This window comes from Cygnus olor, chromosome 5 (genome assembly GCF_009769625.2).
Source record: "Cygnus olor isolate bCygOlo1 chromosome 5, bCygOlo1.pri.v2, whole genome shotgun sequence".
Taxonomy (NCBI): Eukaryota; Metazoa; Chordata; class Aves; order Anseriformes; family Anatidae; genus Cygnus; species Cygnus olor.
In genome coordinates this window covers 35,431,647-35,456,179 of record NC_049173.1, presented here as the reverse complement: position 1 = coordinate 35,456,179, position 24,533 = coordinate 35,431,647, and the positions used below count along the sequence as shown (strand labels likewise).

Below are 24,533 nucleotides of genomic sequence, written 5' to 3'. Positions count from 1 at the left end.
AGGTGTGAATACTGAGGTGGATTCAGGGTTGTAGAATGAGAGCACTGTTTGAGGAAGGCACAAAGTGACACGCTCTTATGAAGTGATTCCTAAGTGATTCATTCTGGGGTTCCCAAAAGCAACCAAGTTTCATGTAGTCTTGAAGATACAAGGTCACTCTAGTAAATGACTGGAAATTCAGCTGAGAAGCTCATATAAAGCAATTCAGACTGCTCCCAAGTCTCCTCTGCAGGAGATCTTAGTAATTCGCGGAGAAGCAGGCTGGATTCCAGCCAAAACCACTGTAAATTTAACAGGGCATTGAAAATATCACATTCCAGTTACCTTTATAAAAAGAATCTGTCTCACAGCTACACAGCATAAAAAGGAGCACAAGGTCTTCAGGAAAAAGACGTGAGCAATACAAGAACAGAATCTTTTAATTTTTCCTTGAATTGTTTATTTTTAGCTGATTTTAATCAGGAGTAAATATAGTTAGGTTAGAATCATAGAATCACAAAATGGCTCTGGTTGGAAGGGACCTTAAAGATCATCTAGTTCCAACCCCCCTGCCATAGGCTGGTTCCAGGTATCTTCTACCATTCATTGTTCTCAGTGTATTGTGCAGTACTGCTATTTTTCCAAAATTATTCTCCATGACTTCTTTGGTAGAAAGCAAGAAAAATTATGTAACTAGGCCAAAATCATCCTGTGAGCTCTAAATCCCCTAGATCTTACCCACCATGCCTTATTGTCACTTCTACAGCCTAAACAACTACTCTAATTCCCATCCAAGAAGATGGTTTTTATGATGGTTGCTTGTTTTAGGCGTTCCCAAAATGGTATCCTGCCCTGATGCTGGGGACCACAGCCTGGGAGTGGAAGCAGAAGCTATGTGCTTTCTTTTACCTGTTGTGCCCCTTTCTGCAGTGCTCAGCCAGCTGTGGGGAAGGAGTCCAGACCCGGACTGTCACCTGCAGAACGCAGCAGGGCTCTCAAGCTCGGGACTTCGCTTGCCTAATGGAGCCAAAGCCACCAGCCACCCAGCCCTGCCTTAAGGAGAACTGCATCCAGGAAATCGGCTGGCACATTGGAGACTGGGGCCTGGTGAGCATCACACTTTTGTGGTTCAGGAATAACTGATTGTATTGCTGTGTTCCTTGCAAACAAGCTTTAATCAGTGCAGTGTGCACGTTGGCTGAGGCTGGGAGTATGTACTGCTTCATTACCAGTCCCTTGGCTCACGGTTGCATTGTAACTGGCACTAGTAATGCTCCAGTTAATCTGTTGCCTGCTTTGTTTGCAGCTGCTACAAAAATAAATCCTTCTTGAAGGGGGAGATTATAGTTTCTGTGACAGTAGCAAAATGCAGCCAATAAACAGAAACAATCCACTCCTGCTGCTTATTCCCAATTCTTCGCACCATTGATGTGAATAGTAAAGCTGCTCTCTGGCTGAGTATGGCTTAGAGCCACAGGCTTCAGGACTGGTCATCACATTTGATGAAATGTTTTAAACTATGTTTTTGTAATTGTTCAGATAAACTGTTCTTCAGCTGGATTAGTCTTGTCTTTGTGGAGGGAGCCAGACTGTTTTCAGCCTGGGAAAAGTGCTGGGAGAGAAGAGATAGGGGCAGATCCAGCGCATCATGTTACTTCCAAACACGCTTGTCCCCTTCTATGCTAGTCAGACCAGCTAGTTCTGAGTTAAAACATGTTACGTCTGGTTCTCTGTGTGATGTAGGCTGTTTTAATAACAGCTAAAAATGTTGCATACCTTAATCTGATCTTTCCTGGCCTCAGGCTTTCCAATATCAGAAGGGTTCCTGCCTGCATCTGAATAAAAGAAAGAAATACCTTCCCAAAGTTTGTAGAGCTTGCCACGAGCAGGTTGGTTACCCAGTTACCGCATCCTCTTCACTGCCCTCCCCACCCCGAGGTTCTGCTCATCACTCCCTCTTCATCCATAGCTTCCAGTGAGAGGAACTCCAGTTAGCTGCTTACAAGAAAGTCACCCATTTGCTTTCCCATTTTAAAGTGGTGCCTGCTGTTTGGAATGCAGAGTTCAGAACTGACCTCACAGCTGGTGTATCCCAGTAGTACTGAAATGCCTTCAGGCCAGGCTGAAACAATTCACTCCTGCTGCTTATTCCAACTCCTTGTCATACCACTGTTGGTAACAGCAGCTCATCTGGTTGTTACAGAGTGAGCACGGCTTGGAGCCTAATGCTTCGGGGCTGAGTGCAACGTTTGGTAAAATAGCTTAGAGTAACTGTTCAGATAAATCCAGCTGAAGTGTTGTTTGCCTTGTCTTGGTGGAGGAAGCTGGGCTCAGCCTGCAGCTAATCACACAGCTGTTCCACACTTCAGGGCTGTGGGGTTTCTGCTTTCTGACTCTGGTTCCTGCTCACTTGCCTTGTCTCTGTGCCCAAGTGTTCGAAGAGTTGCAATTCAGGCATCCGGACCCGCCAAGTTATCTGTGCTGACGGTGACTCCAAGTTCTACAGTGCTGAGATATGCAAAGCCATCCAGCCACAGAAACCAGCCACCCTGGGAAGCTGCAACATGCAGCCCTGCTACCTGCCACAGCGTGAGTGGTATTGATAGACACCCAGCTTTTTCTAAGATGCTTCTGCTGTAGGAGTAGAAATTCCCTAGAGTCTGCACAAGCTTGTGTTCTCAGCTCCCTGCCTGCCTCTGTCCTGTACATTCATGTTTTGCACACATAACCATAGCATCTTCAGAGTCCCAGTACCTGCACTGTTTGAAATGTATGTAACAGGCTTAGTATTAATGTATCCATTTTGAATTCAGTATTTTGTGATAGCTCTGTCCTAGTTTGTACTGCAGACTTGACCCTAGGACTCCCAGCGTTAAGAAGGATTGACACCCTGGCAGGCTCAGTAGCTAGAAACTATAGCCAGTTCTCATCCTGTTGTGGACCACCTATAAAGGAGGCACAGCTGTTCAGAAGACTTTGCTCGCCTGCATCTAGTCTTCGTGCCAGAGCCAAAATGGCATATTTTCCCTGCCTGCATGTTGCAAGTAGCTGTCCTGACAGTCCAATTGAATCCAAATGCTGATTGACAGCTGTTCCAGAAGAAGAGACACATTTTCATCAACTTTAGTCTCCTGTTGATTTCTGGATGCATTTGCAATTATTTGAACGTAGTTGGACTAACTGCACTTACTTTGTGTATGTCTCTGTTTGCAGAGGTCCCCAGTATGCAGGACACTATGGGATATGATGTCACTCGCCAGTCCTTGCTGACTCGTTACAACCCAAACAGCCCTGCCACAGGTTCAGAAGAATTTTGTTTGTTTGGGGTTTTGGTGATGGTGGACTTGAAACAGGGTGTGGTAAGGGGAAGACTCCTCCTTTTCTTCCTTTCTCTTTCTTTTCGTGGTCTTCTAGAAATTCCTGGAGCCAGGGATAAATTATATATTCTTTTACACCTATAGTGAACAATATCTGATTCTGTGCATGCAGCAGACTCTGTACAGTATTTACATCCCAAGTTCTGGCAGTGTGATGTAAATGCTGCCTGAGAGAAATGCTGCCCAAGAAAAATGCTGCCCAAAGCAGATTATAAGTCCTGCTGCAAGGGGAGCACAGTAATGTGGCAGGTGATTTCTCATGGGACTGCAGGAAGAATGCTCACAGCAGTGAGCAAAAAAACCTCAGGACAATCAAATCCAGAAGGGTGGGCTGGAAGATACAAATTGAGGTGAAACCCTGATACAGAAAAGCTTGCCCTGTAGCCTTAGGCATGTAAAAGGAAAAAGAACAGAAATGAAGAAAACTGCCCAGATTTTGTTGCTTGCCTGCATGCTCTAAGGATTTCTCTTCCCAGATTCTGGAAGGATGCTCGCTGGGAGCTCCACAGTCCACGGTACCTCTGGGAATCACCACATCCAGTCTACTGAGGACCGTGGCATCAACTTGTTGCCCGTTCGCTGGGAATCCCGGTCACACTCATCAAATTCCCATCAGCTCAGCTTCTCTCAGTACCCCACTGCAGGGACTGGCTCTCAGGACTGTCATCGGAGCCCACACGGCTGCTGTCCAGATGGACGCACGCCGGCTTCAGGCCCTTTGGGGAGAGGTTGTCCCTTCAGCAGCTGTCACCAAAACAGGTAGCTGGAAGTAGATAGGCCTGACCAGGGAGGCACTGCCTTTCCTGGAGGCCTACTGAAATTTATAGCCTGTGCCTGTTGAGCCAGGCAGGTCAGGTATTGCTGCAGCCCTTCTGCCTTGTGTCTGTAGGTATGGATGCTGTCCGGATGGAGTATCAGCTGCTCAAGGTCTGAACAACATGGGATGCCCGCAGTACAACCGTGAGGTTCAAATGAGCAGAAGTCGGCCCGCTGCAGCTGCTCCAACAGTAAGTACAAAACCCCTTTGGGTTTCAGCAGTCCATCAGATGTGAAGATTTGTATTTGACCCTGATGACTCAGACTGTGGGCTTCTGTTGTACTTCATCTCTGCCAGTAATGCTGGAGAACCAATACTCCATGCATGGCATCTGGCCCTTTGGCCCACTTCATTCCTGTTCGATATGGGGCACCCACTTGTGATCCTCTGTCATCAGGGGACAACGTAGGTGGTCGGGAGCTGTCTGAGAAGGAGAGGAACATCTTGCATAGAACTGGTTGAATAATCATGGGTAATGAGATTTCTGTCTGTCAGAAACTTGCCATCCAATTTCTAGGAGAAGAAACAGGAAAGAACACGCTACTAATAATTGCCCTTGTTAGTCATCTCTGCAGACTAATTGAGGGTAAAATATTCAGGGAGGAAATTCATCTCTAATGGTTTGGGGTGTATGGCGGGGCCAGATCAAAAAGCTGGCCTGCTGCTGGCTGGCTAGCTAGGTGTGTTTTGCAAAGAAGTGCAGCACTGTCTCCATGGCCAGCAGCCAAGTTTCCCCCCCCCCCTTGCCAGCAGGAAAGCCTCCAGGAGGCAAACAAATGAATAGCGGTTCCTCTAATGGCTGGCCTTCTGCAGCCAACAGCTTGGACACTGTCTTGCATATGCTTCTGCCCTCATGTACACATGATAACTTTTGGCTTTCAATTCCGATCTCTAAGGCAAGCCAAGCCTTGTTGCAGCAGCACCCCTCGGGCGAGTGCCGCAGCTCAGTGTACGGCTGCTGTTTTGACAATGTCGCTTCAGCCTCAGGTCCTCAAGGGGAAGGATGTCTCAACAGGCCCAACTACCGTAAGTGATGCTTTGGCTTCTTTGGTTAGGAACAGAGGAAGAGTCGCACAGAATTCAGTAGCGTATGGAAACTTCCTGTGTAGAGGTTTTGCTCTCTGTAAATTGCAGTAAATCCTCTCCTTGAAAAGGAATCCAGCCTGGTGGCTGGGAGAGGGGAGGCTCAGAGGGAACATTGAAAAGCTGCCAAATGGTTCAGTTAGCTACCACAGAAATTCATGTTGTCCTCTTTTGATATTTGGACAGAACTCTGTGTATGTAATCTATGCCAGTCTGTAGGATTTCTGGGGAGCTGTTTGCCCCTGGGAAGACAACCTGATACAGCCTTGAGTGCTCCAAATTCATTACCTGGGCTTAGGTGAAGTAAGGCCTTCTCTGAGAAACTGGGGCCATGCTCAGCCTTCAGACAAGCTTGTCTGCCCAGGGCTGGAATGAGAGCTACAGCTAAGGATGTTGCTCAGGGCTGCATGGAGGCTTTCAACTAGCAGAGAACAATAGGGAACAGTGCCTGCTCTACTACCAGGATGCTAGAGCTGCTGGGCAAAAGCACCTCTGTTCCTTTAGTTCCCAGCTGTATCTGTTGCAGGCAGATGTCTGCTGCATTGCTTTCCCCTTTTGCTACAGCACAGGGATTGCTTGGTCACCAGCCCTGCAAGGCTGCCTTAGGGAAAGGTCTGTGTATCCTCTCTGCTCAGCCACAGCTCTGCAAAGGACCTCTCAGTCGGAGCTCTGCATCCGATGTTTGTCAACATGTGGCTGTGGTACATGTGACTCAGGGCACAGGGAAGGTCTGTAGACAGATTGGGCTGTGCTTGTCTTTATTTACAGTGGTAATCTGTAGTGTGTGAGTCTTCACAACTGGGTCTAGTCCCCTTGCTCTCTGGGCTGGCAATGTGCAAATGACAGCCACGTGCCCCTTGCAGCACCAGAATTCCCTAAAAAGGCCGTAAAGTGTCAGTCTAGCATTTAGGCTCAGAAATGTCTCTGAGGTTGGCTTCTCTTCTACCAGTGGGAAAACAAGGGCTGAAGGAGACATCAGAGCAGCTGCCCAATTTAAAAGCCAAGCTGTATGCAAAATTCAGGTGTTCCTACCTTCCCACCAGCACTCTGCCCACAAGGCCCATCAGATCATTTGGGTAGATGGTTGAAGCACCCGGACCTTTGTGTTAGCCCTCACATGTCCTTCTGTTCTGCTCTTTCTGGTAGCGTATCCCGTCATATGCCTGCTGCCCAGTGCCCACGGCCCCTGTGCGAACTGGACCACTCGCTGGTACTTTGTGACGGTCGTTGGCAAGTGCAACCGCTTTTGGTACGGCGGCTGTCATGGCAATAAAAACAGCTTTGCCTCAGAGGAGGAGTGCATGAGAGTATGCCACAACTCGGGGGGGGTCAGTCCCCTGGCGCGCCAGCCCTATTCTGGCACAGGAGCCCTGCAGCAGCAGGACACCGGCTCCCGCTCTCACACAGGGAACTATCAGGGTCAGCAGCAGCCACCGCTGAGAGAGTCTGCAAGTCAGAGCCAAGAAGGAAGAGCCTATGGGGCTTTACAGCCCCCACAGAACAGACGTGGAGGGGACAGCTGGAGGAGCGAGGTACTGCCAGAGACTGTGCAAAGGACTGGTGTGCTGGAGAGCCAGCGCTGGGGCATCCAGCAAAGTCGATTGAACAGCCTGAGCCAGCTGCACTTGGTGTCGGAAACAGCAGTGCCTGGGCCCTCAGAGAGGCAGAGCAGCAGTGGCCAGCAGGTGCTGCCACATGAAGGCAAGCAGTGGCATAAGGCGTTTGGAGCAGATGCTTCCATAACGGAGGGCTTGGACCACCAGATGTCTGCAGACTCACTCCCAGCACGGGGTCTGCACAGGTGATTTTTTTTTTTTCTTCTCTTTTCTGCCCACTCATTGTGAAGCAGCAGTGCAGCTTCCTCTGCAGTGGAAGTGTAGACCCAGCCAGGACCAGCTAGCCACGCAACAGATTGGCTATAAATATGTCCCTTTGGTAAATCGAGTTATCCAGGCCCTGGAGTTAATCTGCTTTCTCATTCCTTGTGCTCTCATTGCTCTCTGACAGCACTGGAAGTAGTGTGTGTGAAAAGACTGCAGGATGCTGGGGCCCTTGTTCGGGAGGCATTCCTGTACTGTAAATGGAAATCCATAGGTGGTTTGCTTGTTCTGACCAATAAATTTAGCTGACTCTCTGACTTCAGAGCCTTTATCTCAGCACTGCATGCAGCAGCAGGGGGTTGTTCTGGGGGAGACTTTAAAATGCAGAGTTTGGGTCAGGATCCAGACAGCATCACCCTGAAAATCAGGTTTGCTTAGAGCTAGATATGTTTGTGTCTGCACTGGATCTGTGTCTGTCGGCTGAGCTGAGCATAGTTCTCAGAAGAGAGGTTATACAGCTGTGTCTGTCTCCTTGGATTTCTTGTAGTATTCGGTCTGTCCAGACCAGCCTTTGTCATGCAGGAGAGGGCTCCCCGTGTTACAGGGCGCATCTGTTCATTGCTAAATGGGCATCCAGCGCTGCTTTGCACTGCAGTTGTGACTCACCCATCGCCACATTAGAGGACCCAGAGGAGAGAAGGCAGCAGAGGTGCTAATGGAATCACTTTCTCTTTTAAGAGCCATTCTGGAGGAAGCCAAGCCCTCTCTTGTGACAGCAGTTGTGGGACAAAACATCCAGCTGGTCTGCAAGACAGGCACGTCCCCCTTCTCCAGAGTGGAGTGGATGAAGGATGGCCAGCCAGTCTCCTCTGACAGGTGAGCTCAGCTCCCTTTGTTGTAGAGTAGAGTTCAAGGTCCTTGCTGGGTAGAGTGCCAAATATGCTTAAATGTTTGCCCACTTTCTTTGTAATCTCATTGTTAACATTCTTTGGGAAAAAAAAAAAAAGGAAAGAAGGATTGATAAAGGAACAAGCTCATGTACTGACCTAAGAGCACCCCGAACATGAGCTGTCCACCTGGCCTGTGCACGGCAGAGAGAGAGACACTCTGCAATAGTATTGAGGCATTGGGCAGTGTTTTGGGGCAGCACTTGTTCTGCCCCCTAACAAGGCGCCAATGAATTGACTTGTGGGCAGTTACACAGAAAAACGTTGGCTGTGTAGGATTCTTCTTGGTCAGCACTAAGTAGTCCAGGGTGAAGCTCATAGCCAAATAAGTTCCTCTGGCTGGAATTTTCTGGTACTGTCATCTAAAATGCAATGCTTTTAAAAGCATTTTTAAAGCGTTTTGTCCTGGGAAATCTGTTTCCTGCAACAGTTTGGTTCCAGAGAGTCACTTTTTGTTATGAAAATCACAGTTGTTAAGAAAAGCCAAGTTGTGCTTTTATGTTTGCAAATGACTGCTGGGGCTCGAGCTCCTGCCTGGAAGGGCAATTTCCCTCCTCACGGGAGAGGATCGCTGAAAGCAGTTCCCTATTTTCCCATCTCAGTTTCCTCTCTGTTCCTGACCTCCTTTCTGCTGCAGTTATTTCCCCTGCCTGTGACCCCTCTGTGGTCAACAGCGTTTTGTTGTTTCTAAGCTGGGGAGGGCACTACATGCTGGTGGTTTATGTAACACCAGCTTGAAGGCTGCTCTGCCTTGGCCAGGCAGAGGCCATTAATCCCTGCTCCTGTTGCAGGCACACCTACCAGTCCGACAGCTCCTTAGTTATCAGCCACAGCAAGCCAGAGGACGCCGGGACTTACACGTGCCTCATTTCTGATGGGAGGACGGAGAGACGGCAGATTCAGTTACAGATCATAGGTGATTTATCTTCTGCTTGACACCAAAGAGGTAGCTCAGGGCTCCCTGATAACAGACACTGACAACAGGGGCAGTAAAGCCAATCGCAGGAGCAAACTTCCTCCGCTGCCATGCTGCGCTAGCGGCGTTGCCTTCGCTCCATAGCAATGGTGTCCCGAGGTCACACAGCCAGTCTCCTCTGCTCTACGGGAGCCAAGAGGGAGAGCAGAGGTAGCAGGGATTCTTCTGGCATTGTGTCATGATAAAGCCCTTGCTGTAAAGCGTTTCCCCCCCTGTAGAGCCATCCCAATGCGTGGAATTGTGGTTTGCCTGTGACCTGCCCCATTTCCAGCATAACAGGCATGTTGTCCTGCCTGAGAGCCATCAGTGCCCTCCTGATTCCAGACAGGAGGCCACAGAAAAGGGCTTTCTGCAGTTTGCTGTGCCCTCCATCTCGCTCTAACATGACCAGTTTGCCATAGCTGCCCTTGTTGGTGCATTTATGTTTTGTGTTTTGCCAAAACAAGTCCTTCTGGGTAACAGATTATTCCCTGTTGCAAAAAAGCCATGTCATGTTTAAGAAACAAAACCAAAAAAAATACAAAAGACTGGTCTAAAAAGATGGGTCAGCAAGCCACCCTTTGCAGCCTTCAGTCCTGAGATGTACCTTGTCACAGCAATGGCTCAGAGGGCAGAAGGCAATGTGGCCTAAGGGGTGCTGCAACATACTCGCTGACAGAGGAGAGAAAGGCGCCTAAAAATGCTTGCCTGCAGGTCTGTGACTCTCATTAGTCAACAGCACAGGCTCACTGCACTAGTCAGTCGGAAAACAGATGGCTGAAGGGCTCCTTGGCTCCAGTTCAGCAAGCTCTCCCAAGCTCACAGAAACCCTACGCAAGAGGTCACAGTAAGAAAGGTCTTTTTATTCACATATGGCATTTTATTTTGAATAGAGCACCAGAGTGCTGTTCTGGCAGAGGGTGAGAGAGGTCAGGTCCTTCACAAGGAAAATCAGCAGCACCAAGGGCTATCCAGAGGCGGGAAGGTTGTGCAGGCAGCCAGCTCCTCCGTGCATCCACAATTCGCATATAGGTGAGTTCATGCACAGCAACAGTTTGTCCCCCGTGCCCAGCTGATGAACCATATGGCATCACTTCATGTAGAAAAACTGAAGATTGGAAAGGTCCCAGGTCAGCTGTTCTGGGGCACAGTTGGGAGGCAAGGAAGACTGAACTGTTGACAACAGGAGCAGGCGAAGATCCCGGCTGCAAGCTGTCTTCTGGCCTCCCAAGGGTCCCTTGAAAAAAGCAGATCCTGAGCAAAGATGCTCAGGGAAGCTGACAGCAAAGGAGCCAGGTTCAAACAAATATAGAAATGTCAGGGGCAGCATCTTTAGCTGTTCAACTTATTGCAGCCAGAAAGAGAAACCTCTTCTGGGAAAAAAAAAAGCAAAGCAAGTGTGAACTGCTTAACTAGCACAAAATAGACATATGTATATTTTTTTAAAAAAGCTCCAGATACTTTAATCCCCACCCATTTATTTTAAATATTTTGTGAACAAACGAGTTTGACTCAAGCTATCTTCTCATGTACTGGGTGGAATACTTTGTAGCTTCCTGCCTGTTTCTCTGATGCTTCTAGGTCCTGAAGAAATAAAAGAGTAAAAGCTGGTTTTGCCTTAAATGCAGCACACTGGGGCTCCAAACTAAATGGGACCGTGATTTGATCCCTCTCTGTTTTTGACTTTGCAACCAAAACCCCAGCCAATTTGCTGAACTCTCCAGTAACCTCCTTAGCTGCTTCTGCCTAAAAGCAGAAAGAAGTGATTCATTGAATTAAGAACATTGAATTAAGGCTCTTTGGTATTGTTTTTTGAGATCAAGAATTCAGGTCAGAGGATGGGGGTTGGGGAGATGATGTTTTCTTTGACTCTGGGAACATCATGGCTTAGTTCTCTTCCGAAATGGTGTTTATCTGTAGTTAAAAGAGAGCAAAGAGCATGAGGAGATGAGTGGTGTAAGAGCCTGTGTCCAGCCTTTCAGCTGCATACAGTGGATGCCCTTGCATGCAGTCAGACAGGTGATTGCAATGGGCTTGTCATACCCCCCCAAAAAATATTGGTTTTCATGTGCCAGACAAGCACTTTGGGGGAAGCCTGCTTGGTGACCTGTTCTCAGGGGCTTTGTGCCATTTGCTGTGTGTTTATGCTGTTAATGCTTCCGAGGATTTTAGGCAGAGGGATGCTCTGGGTTGCTGTCCCTGAAGGGTTAAGTTGGCTGGCAGGAGTGCAGCACCATGCTGTGCTGAACCGGAGCAGGATTTGGTAGAGGCTGCTTTTTTCTGAGGGTGGTGAGTGTTGTTTATGGCAAGTATTGGAGCTCTGATGGGAGCAGGGAGACCGCCCTTTCCCATTGGAGGCAAAAAATAAGGTTTGTGATTAAAAAGGCCTTGTGCTGAAGGTCAGATGCTGAATGAAAAAGCTGTTGTATCTTTTGCTGTGCTTGTGGACTTTGCAGGTTGAAAATGGATAAGAGCGAGCCCTCAGTGGTGGAGGCCGGCATCGGGGAGAGAGTCAGACTGCCCTGCGCAGTGGAGGCATCGCCAGCTCTCACCATCGAGTGGCAGAAAGATGGGCAGCCCCTCTCCTCTCCCAGGTGAGCTCCCAGGTGGCTCTACCATACCTACAGGCAGGTTTGTGGGGAGGAGAGCCCCAATCTCCTGTTTCCTTCCTGAAGGAACAGCTCTGCTGGCCATGCAGGTAGGGCCCATTGTGCTTTATGCCGGGCAGCTTCATCTGTTAGGGCCAGACAGTCACAGGTCAGAGCCTGAACATTGAGCTCACGAGTGAACAGCTGTGATAGAGAGTCTACAAGTGAGCCAAAGCTGGAATTTGTTCACCTACAAGATTAGCAAAAAAGAGGAAACTTGCCAAAAAATACCTGTTATGCAAAACAAAGCAGAGACTCGCAGCAAACAAAGAGATCAGGGTGCCTGCAGTGAACTTCCAGAGCTTTTAGGCTGCTGTCCTGCAACTTCCTTCACCTGCTGCTACCAGAAAACCAGCTATAGCCAAAAGCTTTTCCGGAGGTCACAGCACTGGTGATGGGATTTCAAGGCCAAGGGTTGTATTGCAGATTGAACTGGGCTGCTGCTAAATCTTCGCTCAGTGTTACTACAAAGTTGTGCGCAAGGCACACCCTCAGTTCTGGTGGCTGGAGTCCCACCCTGGCCCAAGCACAGGCTGGGGGTTTCTGGTTTTGTCCCTCAGACACAGGCAGCAGTCAGACGGGGCGCTGGTCATCAGCCGGCTCAGCACTGAAGATGGCGGCTTCTTTACCTGCATCGCCTCCAACGGACGTGACCAGGACCAGCGTCAGGTCCTGCTCCGACCTCTAGGTACCAGACGGGTGGCAGCGTTGCATGTCTGTACACACACGTGTGCACACTGTGAAACAGGGAGGGCTGGGAAGAATGTGGGTTTCTGCTCTGGTGATGCCTCTTGGCTTCATACCTCATGTTTAACAGGCAGCTTGAGGGCGACGGAAGAGTGAGGTTCTTCTACCCAATGTAATCTGATGTGCCTAGTAGATCATGGTGCTCCAGACAGCTGAGAAGAGGGACTGCTAGCACAGTGGGAGTGGCTCTTGAGCCTCATTTTTAGGATGCTGGTACAGAATGGGTATAGCAGAAGCAAGAAGCAATAAGGAGGCAGGTCTGCGCACATGGTGTGCTTGTGTCCAGCTGGAGGAAAAAGCTCTTTGAAACCTCTGCTGCTTGCGCTGGCTTGGGCCAAAGCCCTTAGGAAATACGACATTCCCCACAGCAATAGCTGTCAGAACTCCCAGCGTGCTGGTTCAAAGGCCTCGAAGCCTGTAGTTCACCACAGCGTATGTTGGACTCTTCCCATGAGGGAATGCGTGGCATTGTCTCCTTCCTAGTGATGATTTCCCTTCTGGCCTAGGAGAACTGAGGATCTCTGGCCTTCTGCCAAGCATCATGGTACATGAGGGAGAAACTGCTCAACTTCGCTGTATGGTGACTGGCAACAATGTGAATATAAGGTGGTCAAGGTGAGCAAAAATGAGACAGAGCTGGCCTTCCCTTCTCTTCTTGAACCTCATCACTAATCCTCCAACTAATAATGCAGGATGCCTGCCAGGTAATGGAGAAAACCATGGTTCTCAGCCCCAGCTGGCATCACCCACCCTTTCCTAACCAACTTGACCATTACCCTGAAAATCCTAGGCAGATCCTAGGAGAGTGGTCACCAAGTTCACATTCCAGTCACATGAGGAGGAAAGCAGACTTTGAGCTAAGATTATATATTAATGTAATGTATATATATACACATTACAATAGCAAAAATTAAAGTTAGAAACCAGAGGATGATTTTTGGTTGGTCTTTAGAAAACTCTCTGTGGCTAACCCCAGCAAATGTTTTAGCCCCTGCAATAACAGCATCTCTTTCCCAGCTTTGTGCTGTAACAATTCTCCCCTTCTACTGTCAGGCGGGAGCAAATGGGAATTTAAAGCCTTTTGGTAAGGGTAAAGGCTGTGTCCTCTTCTCATGATGTTTTACAGTGAAAATGAGTTTGTGCAAGTATGTGGTGATTTGGGTGGTGTTTTTTTTTTTCCCTATTTGAAAATAATCAGTTCCATTTTGAAGCTTTCTTGCAAAGGATCCAGGGAGATGGATTAGTAATTGTTTCAATCCCTCTAGTCCCAAGGGGTAGGACTGAAGTGGGCCATCTCACAAAGAGAGCTATTCTTCCATATGTAAGTTTGGTATTTGAGTCAACAAAATGATGCAAGTATCAGTATGAATGAAACTTTTTTCAGTGAATAAAATTTACTTTCCTTGGTAACTGGGAGTCCATAGTTCAGGCAGTTTTCTTGCCATGCACAGAGTATTCCAGGAGGAGCAGAACAGATACAATCTTGCTGATATTTTAAACGTTTTTAAACAGACTTTTAAGGGAGAGGAAAGAGGTTGCATTGCTCACTGCCCTGTATGTTCCTCAGGCATGTGCACAGCTATCAATGCCTGCCAAACAAGCACTGCCAGACCACGACCTGGAGAGAGGGAAATGCACCCTGGATTTTCTCGTAGTTCCTCAAACCTCAAAAATATGTCATACTGGAAAAGGCAAAGGCTTTATACAGAACACACAGCTAGCTGCCTCCCATGAAGGCAGTGGGCTAATAAGCAGACTCGCTCAGGCTCAAATTACTACCTAATTGCAGAGCCAGGTTATGGCAAAAGAAGTCTTCCTTTGCCCTGAATTGTAACAATTCACCTCTTTCACAAAGCATCATTTCCAAACAGCACAGAGGTTCCTTTAGCTCCCATGGGTAGGAACAGTGGTACAAAACGCTTTTCATTACAGGAATGGAGTCCCAATGCGGGCAGATGGTCACCACATCCACCTGTCCCAGGATGGAAGCCTAATCATAAGCAACATTCAATTGGCTGACGAGGGATCCTACACGTGCAGCGCCTACAGCAGCAGCAACTCCGTCAGTGCCAGCACTGAGGTGAAAGTGTTGAGGAACAGGCCTAGTCGTGAGTACAACTTGTCCTCCCTGCTTCTCCGGCACAGGGCCTGCCTCTTGGCCATTGCTGTAAGGCTGCCCACTGTGTGCCTGTCCACCACCAATCTCTGAAACTGGGGAGCAGCAGGAGCCTCTGGGTGAGCTCAAAAGCAGGGTGGTAGAAACAAACCCCCCCACCAGAGCACTGGGAGCCTCAGAATCCCAGAAACTGCATTCTCTTTCTTTGTCTAACCAGAGGTGTCAGTTTCTCTTACCCATCCTTGATGTTGGACTATATTTAAAATAACACCCTTAGAGCTGTCAGGGTGGAGAGAGCAGGAACCTGCTGTGTTTTTTGAGAGGGAAATGAAACCTGAGGACAAGCTGGGGGGCTGTGTTTTCAGCTGGCTTTACCTTTTGCTTGGCTGCAGCAGCTGTGAATCACGTTGTGGACCTGAGCAGAGAGTGCGTGGACCAGCCACACCTCGCCAACTGTGACCTGATTGTGCAAGCCCAGCTCTGCAGTAACGAGTACTACTCCAGCTTCTGCTGCGCTAGCTGCTCTCACTACAAGCCGCAGGCCAGCCCTCCGCGTCACAGCGGGTGACAGAGACCTCCAAGGCCACACGAAACAACAGGTGACTGATTACAAGACAGGAATTCTGACCTCTGTCCTTGTACTGCATGAAACTGTTTCGGGAGCTCTGTCCTGCTTGAAAGCTCAAGAGGGTGAATGTAACACTGTAATGTAACACTGTAGGGGGTGTAACTGTGGAAAGGTGGGAGAACCACCATCCTCCAGCTTACTGCTAACTTCTTCCCCCTCCCCACCCCACTCCCTTATGCCTTGCAATAGCTAACCCATCTCTTCACGTAACAGTAGTTGTTGTTCATGGAGGCAGGTGATACTGGGAATGTAAGGACTGTGACTTTAGAGAGGGCAGATAACCAGCATAAAAGAGAAAGAGCCTGATCCTTCACATAAGGAAGGAGAGAATAGCTCCTAATAAAAGGAAAAAAAAAGTCTGAAGCATCTGTAGGTGGGCCTGAACTGTCTTAACTAAAGCACTAATGATTGAGGAACATTTATAATCCTGGGGAGCATTTTCCATCTAAATGCAAAGAACTCTAGCCATTAGAAACAGCTTGAGGCATATAAAGTTAGTGTTCATGTCCTCTGAGATTACAAGCTCTGACGATGCAGCTGTAATGTCACATACTGTACCTTTTTATTGCAATACTCAGATAAATTTCTGTTTGGGTCAGTTTGGTTTCTACTTGAATGTGTTCAGCTTTGAAATGCAGAAGCAATGCTTCACAGAAAACTTAGGACAAAATGGAAGAATACTTTTAGCCCTTTCTAAATGGTAGGGACAATTTAGATGCATATAGGATCATTATGATCTGTTCTGAGATGCTGCAATTTAAATATCAAAATCTCTGGAAAGGATTATCAGGGTTTTTTGTTTTTATTTCAGAGGCAGAACAGTGATGGTGAATTTAATGCAAAGATAGGCTCTGTGGTAGCATTGGGCTGCTTGGAGAGGCAAATAATATGCACATACAAAGAGGTGTAGGGGTACTTTACTTGCTGGAATAAACTTCCTAATGATCTGCTCCAGTCTCAGTTAAGTTCAGGAATGCCTGTCTCTGCACGGGTCCTGGGCTGATTGTTGCTGATATGTGCTAAGAAATGAGGACTTCCAGATGCGGAGCAGCTATAGCTGAAAAGCATCTGTCACATCTGGGCTAAGACAGAGCAGTAGCTATCTGCATATGGGGCTCTGAAAGAGATTCTCAGGCATTAAGCTAGGTGTGGGTGTGGAGGGTGATATTACATGATGATTTGTTGACCCAGGTGACCAGGTATTTGGTGTCTTCAGTATCTCAAAATGGAATTAAAACTTCCAAGCAAAACCATTTTTTTTTACAGCCTCCAGAAACATGGTTTCACCCTTAGACCCAGCAGCGACTCCACTTTCCTTATGCCACACTCCCTGCTCAGACTTGGATAGGTTACTCATAATAATTAGCACCACATCCCATTTATTATATGTATAGATGTAGCTGTACATCTAGGCCAGTACACTGATGTGTAGTGTTGGTGGTTGCAGGTGGGTGGTAAGGATTTGTTTTTTGTGGTTGGGTTGGTTTTGTTTTTCTTCCTATTCTGCTGCTTTAATTTATGGCTTCTATGGAAGGAATCTAATTCTGGGCTGTGATCACTGCTCTCCGTGCCTTCAGCCCAGAACCAGCGCTCAGGGCAGCAGTCATACATGGGTGTAAATCCCCAGGCTTGGCAGCCTAAAGCTGGCTTGGACGCTAAATCCAGTAAATCAGTTTAGCTGCATCTAAAAATAAGAACTACTAACCTAATGATTGCACTCTCTTCAGCACAGGTATGGCTTCAGGACTGGACACAATGCTATAAGATGTGAACACACCAGTCTCGAAGCAATCCAGTAAAGGAGCAACAGGTGACACGGTCAAACAGCTATTTGGGGCATTTTTTTTTATTTTTACTTTTTGAGGCCAATGATAGAGTCTGCTTGCTAGAAAAGACAAAACTTATTTTCAATGAAGACCCTTCAGTTTGGCAATTAGGAAAAACTTCCTCTGCTCTAAGTCGTAGAATGTTACATTGACAAGTTGTGACGTTGCAGTCATTGACTATTTGAGGACAACTCAAGCCCTGAGATAAATTCTAATTGTGTTTGTACATAAATTTGCATTTAACATTGCAAAATGGCGCTCTGTACAGGATGTTTTGGTATATAGTATAACTCTGCCTTTAGAGACCACAGACTAATGTAAAATTGTGTAAATTCTAGTCATGTGTGGCAGGTATAGAGGGGAGTTAAGGTCTGTGAACCTTCTCAGGAAGATGGTTAGCCATTGATTATGCTTACATCAGATCCCTTTCTCCCAGAATAAGCAGTTGTTTCTGTAATAAATCTCTTTCTACTCTGTCAGAGGCTCTATTTTTATACAAGTTAAATAGTTAGCTTTCATTTGAGCTGTATGATTACATACAACACGGTCAGGGAGTGCTACCTCAAGCCTGGTGAGGTCTGTAATGGGCACCTGTATTCTGATGGACTGGACTTTACAACTGAAGGTACTTTTTTTTTTCCTTGTTGTTTATTCTCTGATGTCTTTCAGATGTGTAACCGTAGTAAAAAGGACAGTATTTGAAGGCGTGCAGTTCACTGCTTTAAATACATGCCGTGACTGTAATAGTTAACTAAGGGGTGTTTGTATTTTTTCTATTTAGCAAGCTGAGATTTTCCTTCTATGTAGCATCACTTAACTTCCTAACTGTTTAATTTTTGATTTGCAAATCAAGATAGCGGTTTTCCTCCCTAAACAATGGATTGTAGGAAGGTCACAGATATCTCCTTTGCTGTTGCCTCCTAGGCAGGGGAAGGGTGTAACTGCAGTGGGCTATTTTCATCTGATTGCTGGACACTGCTGTGAAAGTCTAGGGAACTGATAGGAAAAACAAAAACAAACAAACAAACAAACATCTATAACATTTTATTATAAATGCTAGTTCTCTAAGCATATATGAGCAAGTATTCACTTGCTTTTCGACAGCTAAGTATTGAGAGCAATTCCAATACCATAAAGAGCGTTGGTCATTACTATTAATACCATACTGAACTTAATTGCTTTATGTAAGAACAAACCTGTGCAGGAAAGAAGCACCAATTTTCTAGACCACGTCACTGTGAGAATCACAGTATGTGTCTAGAAATGGAAACTCCTGGCGAGCCCAAATGCTACGGCCACATCAGGGGACCATTTCTCCCCTTTCAGGTCTGACTTCTTTTTAATGTCTAGAACTACTTCACATGCATAAGACTGAAGTAAAAACCAATCATACTAAAAGAGAAGGGATCAACTTACTGGTAGAACAGCAAGGAGTGAAAATACATTCTCTTCTCCGGTGGCTGTTAGGGTCTTCACTCCTTTTAAAAGCAAAGGGAAGAAAACCAAACTGAGTTTTCCTTTTTGAATGTTAGTGTGCTCATCCTTGTCTCTCTGTAAATACTCAATTAGAAAATTCAGTGATGCAAACCCAGAATCCAATGTTTTCAGTAAAGCCCTCCTTTGCAGAGCTTTAAATAGCTATGGGTCAAAAGGATATTTGCAAGTTCAGTCCTAAAGTTCAAGGTAACATAACATGGTGTAAAAAATAATAAGTGTGCAAATACCAATAGTAAGCTTACAGGTTAGCAGGCAGGGCTTTTTACAGCCACCTAACAACAGAGAAGAAACCCAAAAGGGCAAATCCTGAAAACAGGGGGTGGAAATAAGACAGGGCTTCACAGACAAGGTTTCTACCACCAACATTTATTTCTGTTAAAGCAGATTATAAATCATCAGTACAAATATATATAACTTACATTTGCTTGTAAGGCCAAAGTTTAAAAGTAAAGTTAAAATGAGATGGATTTCACGATTCACTGGAGGCAGAACCTGGACCAGCTGCAGCCTTAACCACAAGGTTTCACAAATCAGTGGAAAAAAATAAAAACAGAAGTTAAAAAACCTCTACGATCTATTGACAGACAAACAAAAAAAATGGGTTCCTAGGTAGCCCCAGGATGTAGATATGATTACGGTAAGTTGTCACAGTAGTGTTAGAACCAATCGATTAAGACAAGAAAACTGCAGCAATACGTGAAAGAAAAAAACATACTATATATATATATATAATATGTAGCTTGATTCCAATAAAAAACAGTTAATTTTCCCCATGGTTTTCAAACCATGACAATACTGTTCTTTAATTTTATTTAAAACTACGATATAATGACTTACTGGTTGTGATTGTTGTTGCAATATGCTACTTACAATGAACAGATAGATACAAGAACAAGCTAGAGCCCCTTTTTCCACCCCCTGATATTACTTACAATAAGAATCAGAGATAAATCAATCTTATATACAATTTCTTACATCCAACCCCCCCTTTTTTTTAAACCTTTGGCAAGATTACTTACAACTCATACGGCTTTTAATATCCACTATTTAAAATATCCTAAATGCATAAAAATAAAAATTTTGGCTTTACTTTATTCTTTACATATAATATTCACTTTGTTACTCAAAATGGAAGCTCAACTTTTTCCACAAACCTAGCTTTTGCTAAGCAGGTGACAATCTCCCACCCATACTTCCCCCCCAAACCCCATTTATCCCTGAGGGGGAATGTCCAGGACTTGCAGGGCATCAGAAGGACACGAATATAAAATCTGCCTTCCTTTCTGTGAGATAACTTGTTTCTGCAGAACAGGCTTCAGGACTGGGTGCCCACCTCTGCTGTGTTTGACGTCCAGCTTTCCAAGTAAGGAGGGAATGCAGACTGGGGTGGCTCCCGGATTCCTTTTAAACGTTAAACTCTGTGTCTGTTTATACCCTCCCCATAACTGCTCCCTCTTTCTAACCCATTTTCACTTGAAGGGACCTTTGGGATTATCAAAGCAAACTGATCAGAAACAGTCCTCTCTGCTCCCTTTATCCCTCTAGCCTAATGTACAATTTATCTACCCCCGTAGGGCTGCTTAAAGTTCGATCTCAAATGTCTTCTGTAAATCACTCGAGAAGGGGTTAGTTGGAGAGGGATTAGTGCGCTGCTTTGCCTTGCCCTCGAGTGCTGCCCACTGCGCTTCAAAGGGGTCTACCTGCGGAGCAGCTGCGGGAGGCTGCGAATGCTTGTCCTCTGCAGCCCACTTGCCACCGTCAACTCCGTTGAAAGCCGCAGAGCCGTTGTGCTGCGCAGGCGGAGTGAAGAAAGGGCTGCTCGTAGCACTGCTGCTTTCATACTGAGGGAACGTCTGCTGTTTGACAAGACTGGGCGACTGGTGCGGGTGGGCTGCTGGAGTGTGGCTTGCCGTACCGAAGACGTTGGCTACCATCTGGGAAGGCGTGATTCCCACCACAGGTACGCTCGGGGCTGCGTAGGTCATCCCATTTGCTACAGCGTAGGGCTGAGCTGGAATAAATGGTGGCTGCATGGGCGGTACCACGCCGACCGGCACAGGCTGGGGTGCAATGTAGGTGCTCACGGGGAAGGCTGGTGCTGACTGGGAAGCTGCTGGAGGAGGCTGTAGTAGTGGCTGCGGGGCTGGGGCTGGCTGCTGCTGGGCTCGGACCGTCTTTGAGACCTCTTCCAACCAGCGGTCTGCCTCTGAGGGGGTACGTCTGTGATTTCCTTGGAAGAGACTTGGTGAGGCTGTACCCGAGGAGGTGCCACTCCATTCAGTGCCTGAGAACGAAAGCACGAGAAAGTCATTAATGTTTCTATTCCTCGCCCTTTTATCGGTTAGAAAAAATGGAGGATGCACACAAGGTCAGTCAGGCCTCCTCCCTTCGCAGCCAGGAGATCGCTACCCAGAGCCAGAGCATCTTTTTGCAGCCGGTACACTGTTCTGTCACAGGGAGTGTTGGTCAAGAAGGGATGGAGAAGAGTTTCCTCCCTAAAGTGCAGATTTTTGTTTTGTGATGTTTTTGGTTTGTTTTCTGTTATTATTTTGTTCCATTTTGTTCTTTTCTTTTTTCTTTTTTTTTTAAATAGCAGACGTCTGGAACTTTAGGGCATGAAGAAGAGCTGCCACCTGCCTTCATTACTTAGTGGCAATGATCTAGTCCATAACCTCTAAAATTCCTCTATTAGGGGAGCATCAATTTATGCATGTATAGCTCAGGAGTGGTGGACTGTTATAACACAAAGCTTTATGAAACTTTTTAAGGCTCATTTGCCTTATTTCCTAAATTAAGGCTTTACCCTTTGCAGTACAGCAATGCAATGGCATAAGGAGTTCAAGGCAACATTTCTTTTTCTGTCCCATACGTGTTGAAGTGAAGCGTGAGCACTCACTACTATATACATGAACATTTAAGGCAGTACATCTAATCAAATTGCCATGTAATATATAAACTGTACTTACTATGACTTCCTGTTTATGTTCTTTCTCCATCTCCATTCTTCCCTTAGTCTTTTCATAATTCGTGCTGCTAACCTCTCAAATTCTTTTGCAGTGCTCAATGCTTAACATTTCAGATTTTTCTTCTACAACTACAGCTTTATTTTAACTCATTTATCTTCAGTGATTAAAAAATCACCATCATTTCCATTCCTCCCATGCTTTCAAAACCATCTTCCATTAGCTGAGTTCTACAATCTTCCTTCTCCCTACGGCTTTATATTCTCTTCCCTTCCCATAGGACCTCACCAGCTTTTTAATGTGATGAGAGAAGCAACCTGGAATGCTCTGCAATTCATGTGCTATTCGGTGTTTTAGAAAAGTAGAAAATCATTACTGCTCAGTACTCTTCATTCAGTCTAATCGTAGCAACTAGTTAAACTCCACCTAAGATCAGTTCACTGCTGTTTTTTACAGTGGTAACTCGAAGGCAGAGCTTAAGGTCTCTCTCTTACAGAGGAAGACTGACTGGTAATGGGCCTGGTGCTGTTACAAGGGCAAACAGAACCTATTTCACTAGCAAGGTTGTTTCTTTCTGGTGGCACTTGCACCAGGAAATGTTTGTTCATAGCTTTCTAGCGTATTTGTCCATATGGGTGACAGCCATTAAATTACCACCTTACATTGGATATGAATATAGACAAGAAAATATAGACAAGACATATAAAGTCTATATGAAATAGACTGTATGGACAGACTAAATTTATTAAACAGAAGAAATTAATTTCTAAAGTCTTCAAGCACCCAACTTAATCTCTCCTTATCTATGTTCATGGCAAGAATGCACAAAAATCATTTTGGGTAAGCATACAGATTCTTTCCTCTTCATCCCCAAACACGCTATTTCATTATTTCCTTTTTTAAGCATCAGATTTCCTAAAACACTGACAAAATAAGAAACAGTCTAGCTTACAGACCCAGGACCAGTGAGTTCATAGCTTCCCTCCATCCACTTGTGCAAAACGCTACTACTTCCAGCTTTTGTTTTTGTTCCTTCCACTTTTCATTAAGTGGCACTGACAGCCATCTCAAGGGCTCGATTATGCTTTTGATCCGAGTTCTCATAGCAATGCACAGGATCTACTTCCAATCTTACCGGAGACCATGGCTGCAGCTCCGGTATTAGCAGCAGGAGCATGAGCCCAAGGATTGGTTTCACGAACTGGCATAGCTGTGGACACAACAGCAGCTTGGGATGGTTTAGCAGCAAGCACACAGAAGGCAGAGGCAGTGCCATTAACTAAAATGGGAGCAGACAACATCAGTGCAATTAATTCATGCAAGGCATGCACATGACTGGAATATTAGTGGGCCATGTCGTAACTATTAACATACAATTTTAAACACTTCCACATGACAGCAGTTTGTGTAAATTAGCCAAATTGGACTGACAGTTGATGAAGCTCATAAATTCCATTTCACCAAGCCAACTCTTGTTAACAGTTGTGGGATGGTGGGGTTTTGTTTATTTCATGAGGCCTTCAATTCTCATGACTGACCAAAGTTAAATTTGTTGGTTTTTATAGAAGAGATATAGCTCACCAGAAGTTACAGTATAATTAATTTTAAATTCCAAACAACCATCGATTTTGGATGCAAAATAACAACTACATTTAACAAGGAGAGGTTCCTTCCCCACACTATTTGTATAAAAGCACATCAGTGGAATGAAGATTAGAGGCTACTAAGAGTTCTATAGTTTACGTCTCCGTAGGCTATCTGGGAGTTTGTGTGAAAAATGGTAATCATGGTGGCACAAAATCTTCTTCCTGTGCTGGATTTGGTTTCTGTGACACACAATTGTTAAGATTTTTCCAATTCAGGAGGCAGAATGATTAAAATAGCCATTATCTTAAAGCCAGTCCCTTTTACAGGTAACTATCGTGTGGTAGGTGCATGAACTTTTTGTTAAAAACACAGAAAAACTGAACAGATGAAATGAATAAAGCAGGATGCATGACCCCAAAATACTGATACAGAAAATTAAGATACAAGACCAATACAAGAAATTAAGACTATGTGTTACTGGAAAGCAACATTCTGTGCATTCAAGCTTCGTCCAGCATGACCACAGCAAGCAAAGAAATGACAAACCTTGAAAGGCAGGAGACTGTGGTGCGACTACTGTCACTGGTTTCGTCATGGGGGCTGAAGAGAAAGGATCTTCGGATGGTGTGCTGAAAGCACTGGTGATCTGAGAGCACAGGGCACTAATGCTGTCCGCTTCCCCTTCTACCTCAGGGACTAAAATGTAAACAAAATTCATTAAATAATGTTTAAGGGATACAGAAACAATTTATAAATACAGATGTTAAACTGAAATATATTTAGTTTCTTTATCACTTAGATGTTTTGACTACTGACTTGGATGACAGCCTTTTTTTTTTTAGTTTAAATTGGGTGTTGAAGACCTGACAGAAATAGAAAGAACGGTAGAAATAGAAAGAACAGTAGAAATACAAAGCCATATCGCTGTATTTTATGACATAGTCAAGAGGGTAAGGAGATCAGTGTTCCAGATTTCAAGTCAGTCATTATGTCTTCTCTATGTTAATGCAAGAGAACGTTCATTTCATAAAATAAATAGCTTTTAATAAGAGTTCTAAATCTTTCAGTATTAAAGTGTTAAATATACCAAGGATTTGGCACTAAGATTCGACATTTTGTGAAATGAAAGTACTTATGATAGATTTAACTATTCCAACACTGTACTTGTACAGAAACCAGATGAAGTATAAACATGTTGACAGCAATATGTAGAGGCAAGTTAATTCTAGAGTGTCGATTGCTCCAGTTCAGTGGTAGCTGAACTCACTAGCTCCTGTGTTAAAATTTTGAAAGCAGAAGTTGAGCGCACAAGTAAAATGGACACTCAGTTTTAAACCAAATATCAGTACAGTGCAGATAAAGTAACACTGGAGTAAAACTACAGACTTACCAGCTGCTCTCCTTATTTCTAATTGCCCAACTTTTCAGAAGTACTGCTCATCAGTCCTTCATTGCACTGAACTGACACGAGCAGGCATAATTAAGCAGAAATGGAACAGTACAAAAAACACAGGATGGGTGGAAATGACATGCACTATATTGA

The 24,533-nt window shown here is 45.5% G+C and overlaps 2 protein-coding genes across 22 annotated transcripts in view; one reads left to right on the top strand and one right to left on the bottom strand.

Moving 5' to 3' along the window:
• The window catches only part of PAPLN (papilin, proteoglycan like sulfated glycoprotein), a 71,547-nt gene extending 54,128 nt beyond the window's left edge, over positions 1 to 17,419 (top strand). For 2 of the 7 annotated variants that reach the window (XM_040558456.1, XM_040558460.1), the window contains 16 exons: positions 910 to 1,086; positions 2,412 to 2,568; positions 3,193 to 3,279; positions 3,833 to 4,115; positions 4,246 to 4,363; positions 5,070 to 5,199; positions 6,403 to 7,057; positions 7,815 to 7,952; positions 8,815 to 8,939; positions 9,872 to 10,010; positions 11,435 to 11,572; positions 12,187 to 12,314; positions 12,880 to 12,988; positions 14,306 to 14,481; positions 14,885 to 15,088; positions 16,845 to 17,419. In XM_040558456.1, the coding sequence (XP_040414390.1) occupies positions 910 to 1,086; positions 2,412 to 2,568; positions 3,193 to 3,279; positions 3,833 to 4,115; positions 4,246 to 4,363; positions 5,070 to 5,199; positions 6,403 to 7,057; positions 7,815 to 7,952; positions 8,815 to 8,939; positions 9,872 to 10,010; positions 11,435 to 11,572; positions 12,187 to 12,314; positions 12,880 to 12,988; positions 14,306 to 14,481; positions 14,885 to 15,057 (2,733 nt within the window). In that variant the 3' untranslated portion in view covers positions 15,058 to 15,088; positions 16,845 to 17,419. Of the gene's footprint in view, positions 1 to 909; positions 1,087 to 2,411; positions 2,569 to 3,192; positions 3,280 to 3,832; positions 4,116 to 4,245; positions 4,364 to 5,069; positions 5,200 to 6,402; positions 7,058 to 7,814; positions 7,953 to 8,814; positions 8,940 to 9,871; positions 10,011 to 11,434; positions 11,573 to 12,186; positions 12,315 to 12,879; positions 12,989 to 14,305; positions 14,482 to 14,881; positions 15,089 to 16,844 lie in introns of all 7 variants that reach the window. The other 5 variants (XM_040558455.1, XM_040558459.1, XM_040558453.1 and 2 more) reach the window with 3 other exon arrangements.
• Positions 17,420 to 18,797: 1,378 nt separating this feature from the next.
• NUMB (NUMB endocytic adaptor protein) overlaps positions 18,798 to 24,533 on the bottom strand; it is a 102,130-nt gene continuing 96,394 nt past the window's right edge. For 9 of the 15 annotated variants that reach the window (XM_040558465.1, XM_040558469.1, XM_040558462.1 and 6 more), the window contains 3 exons: positions 23,537 to 23,686; positions 22,539 to 22,682; positions 18,798 to 20,724 (listed from right to left, as the gene is read on the bottom strand). In XM_040558465.1, the coding sequence (XP_040414399.1) occupies positions 20,021 to 20,724; positions 22,539 to 22,682; positions 23,537 to 23,686 (998 nt within the window). In that variant the 3' untranslated portion in view covers positions 18,798 to 20,020. The remainder of the gene's footprint in view (positions 20,725 to 22,538; positions 22,683 to 23,536; positions 23,687 to 24,533) is intronic. The other 6 variants (XM_040558470.1, XM_040558473.1, XM_040558476.1 and 3 more) reach the window with 1 other exon arrangement.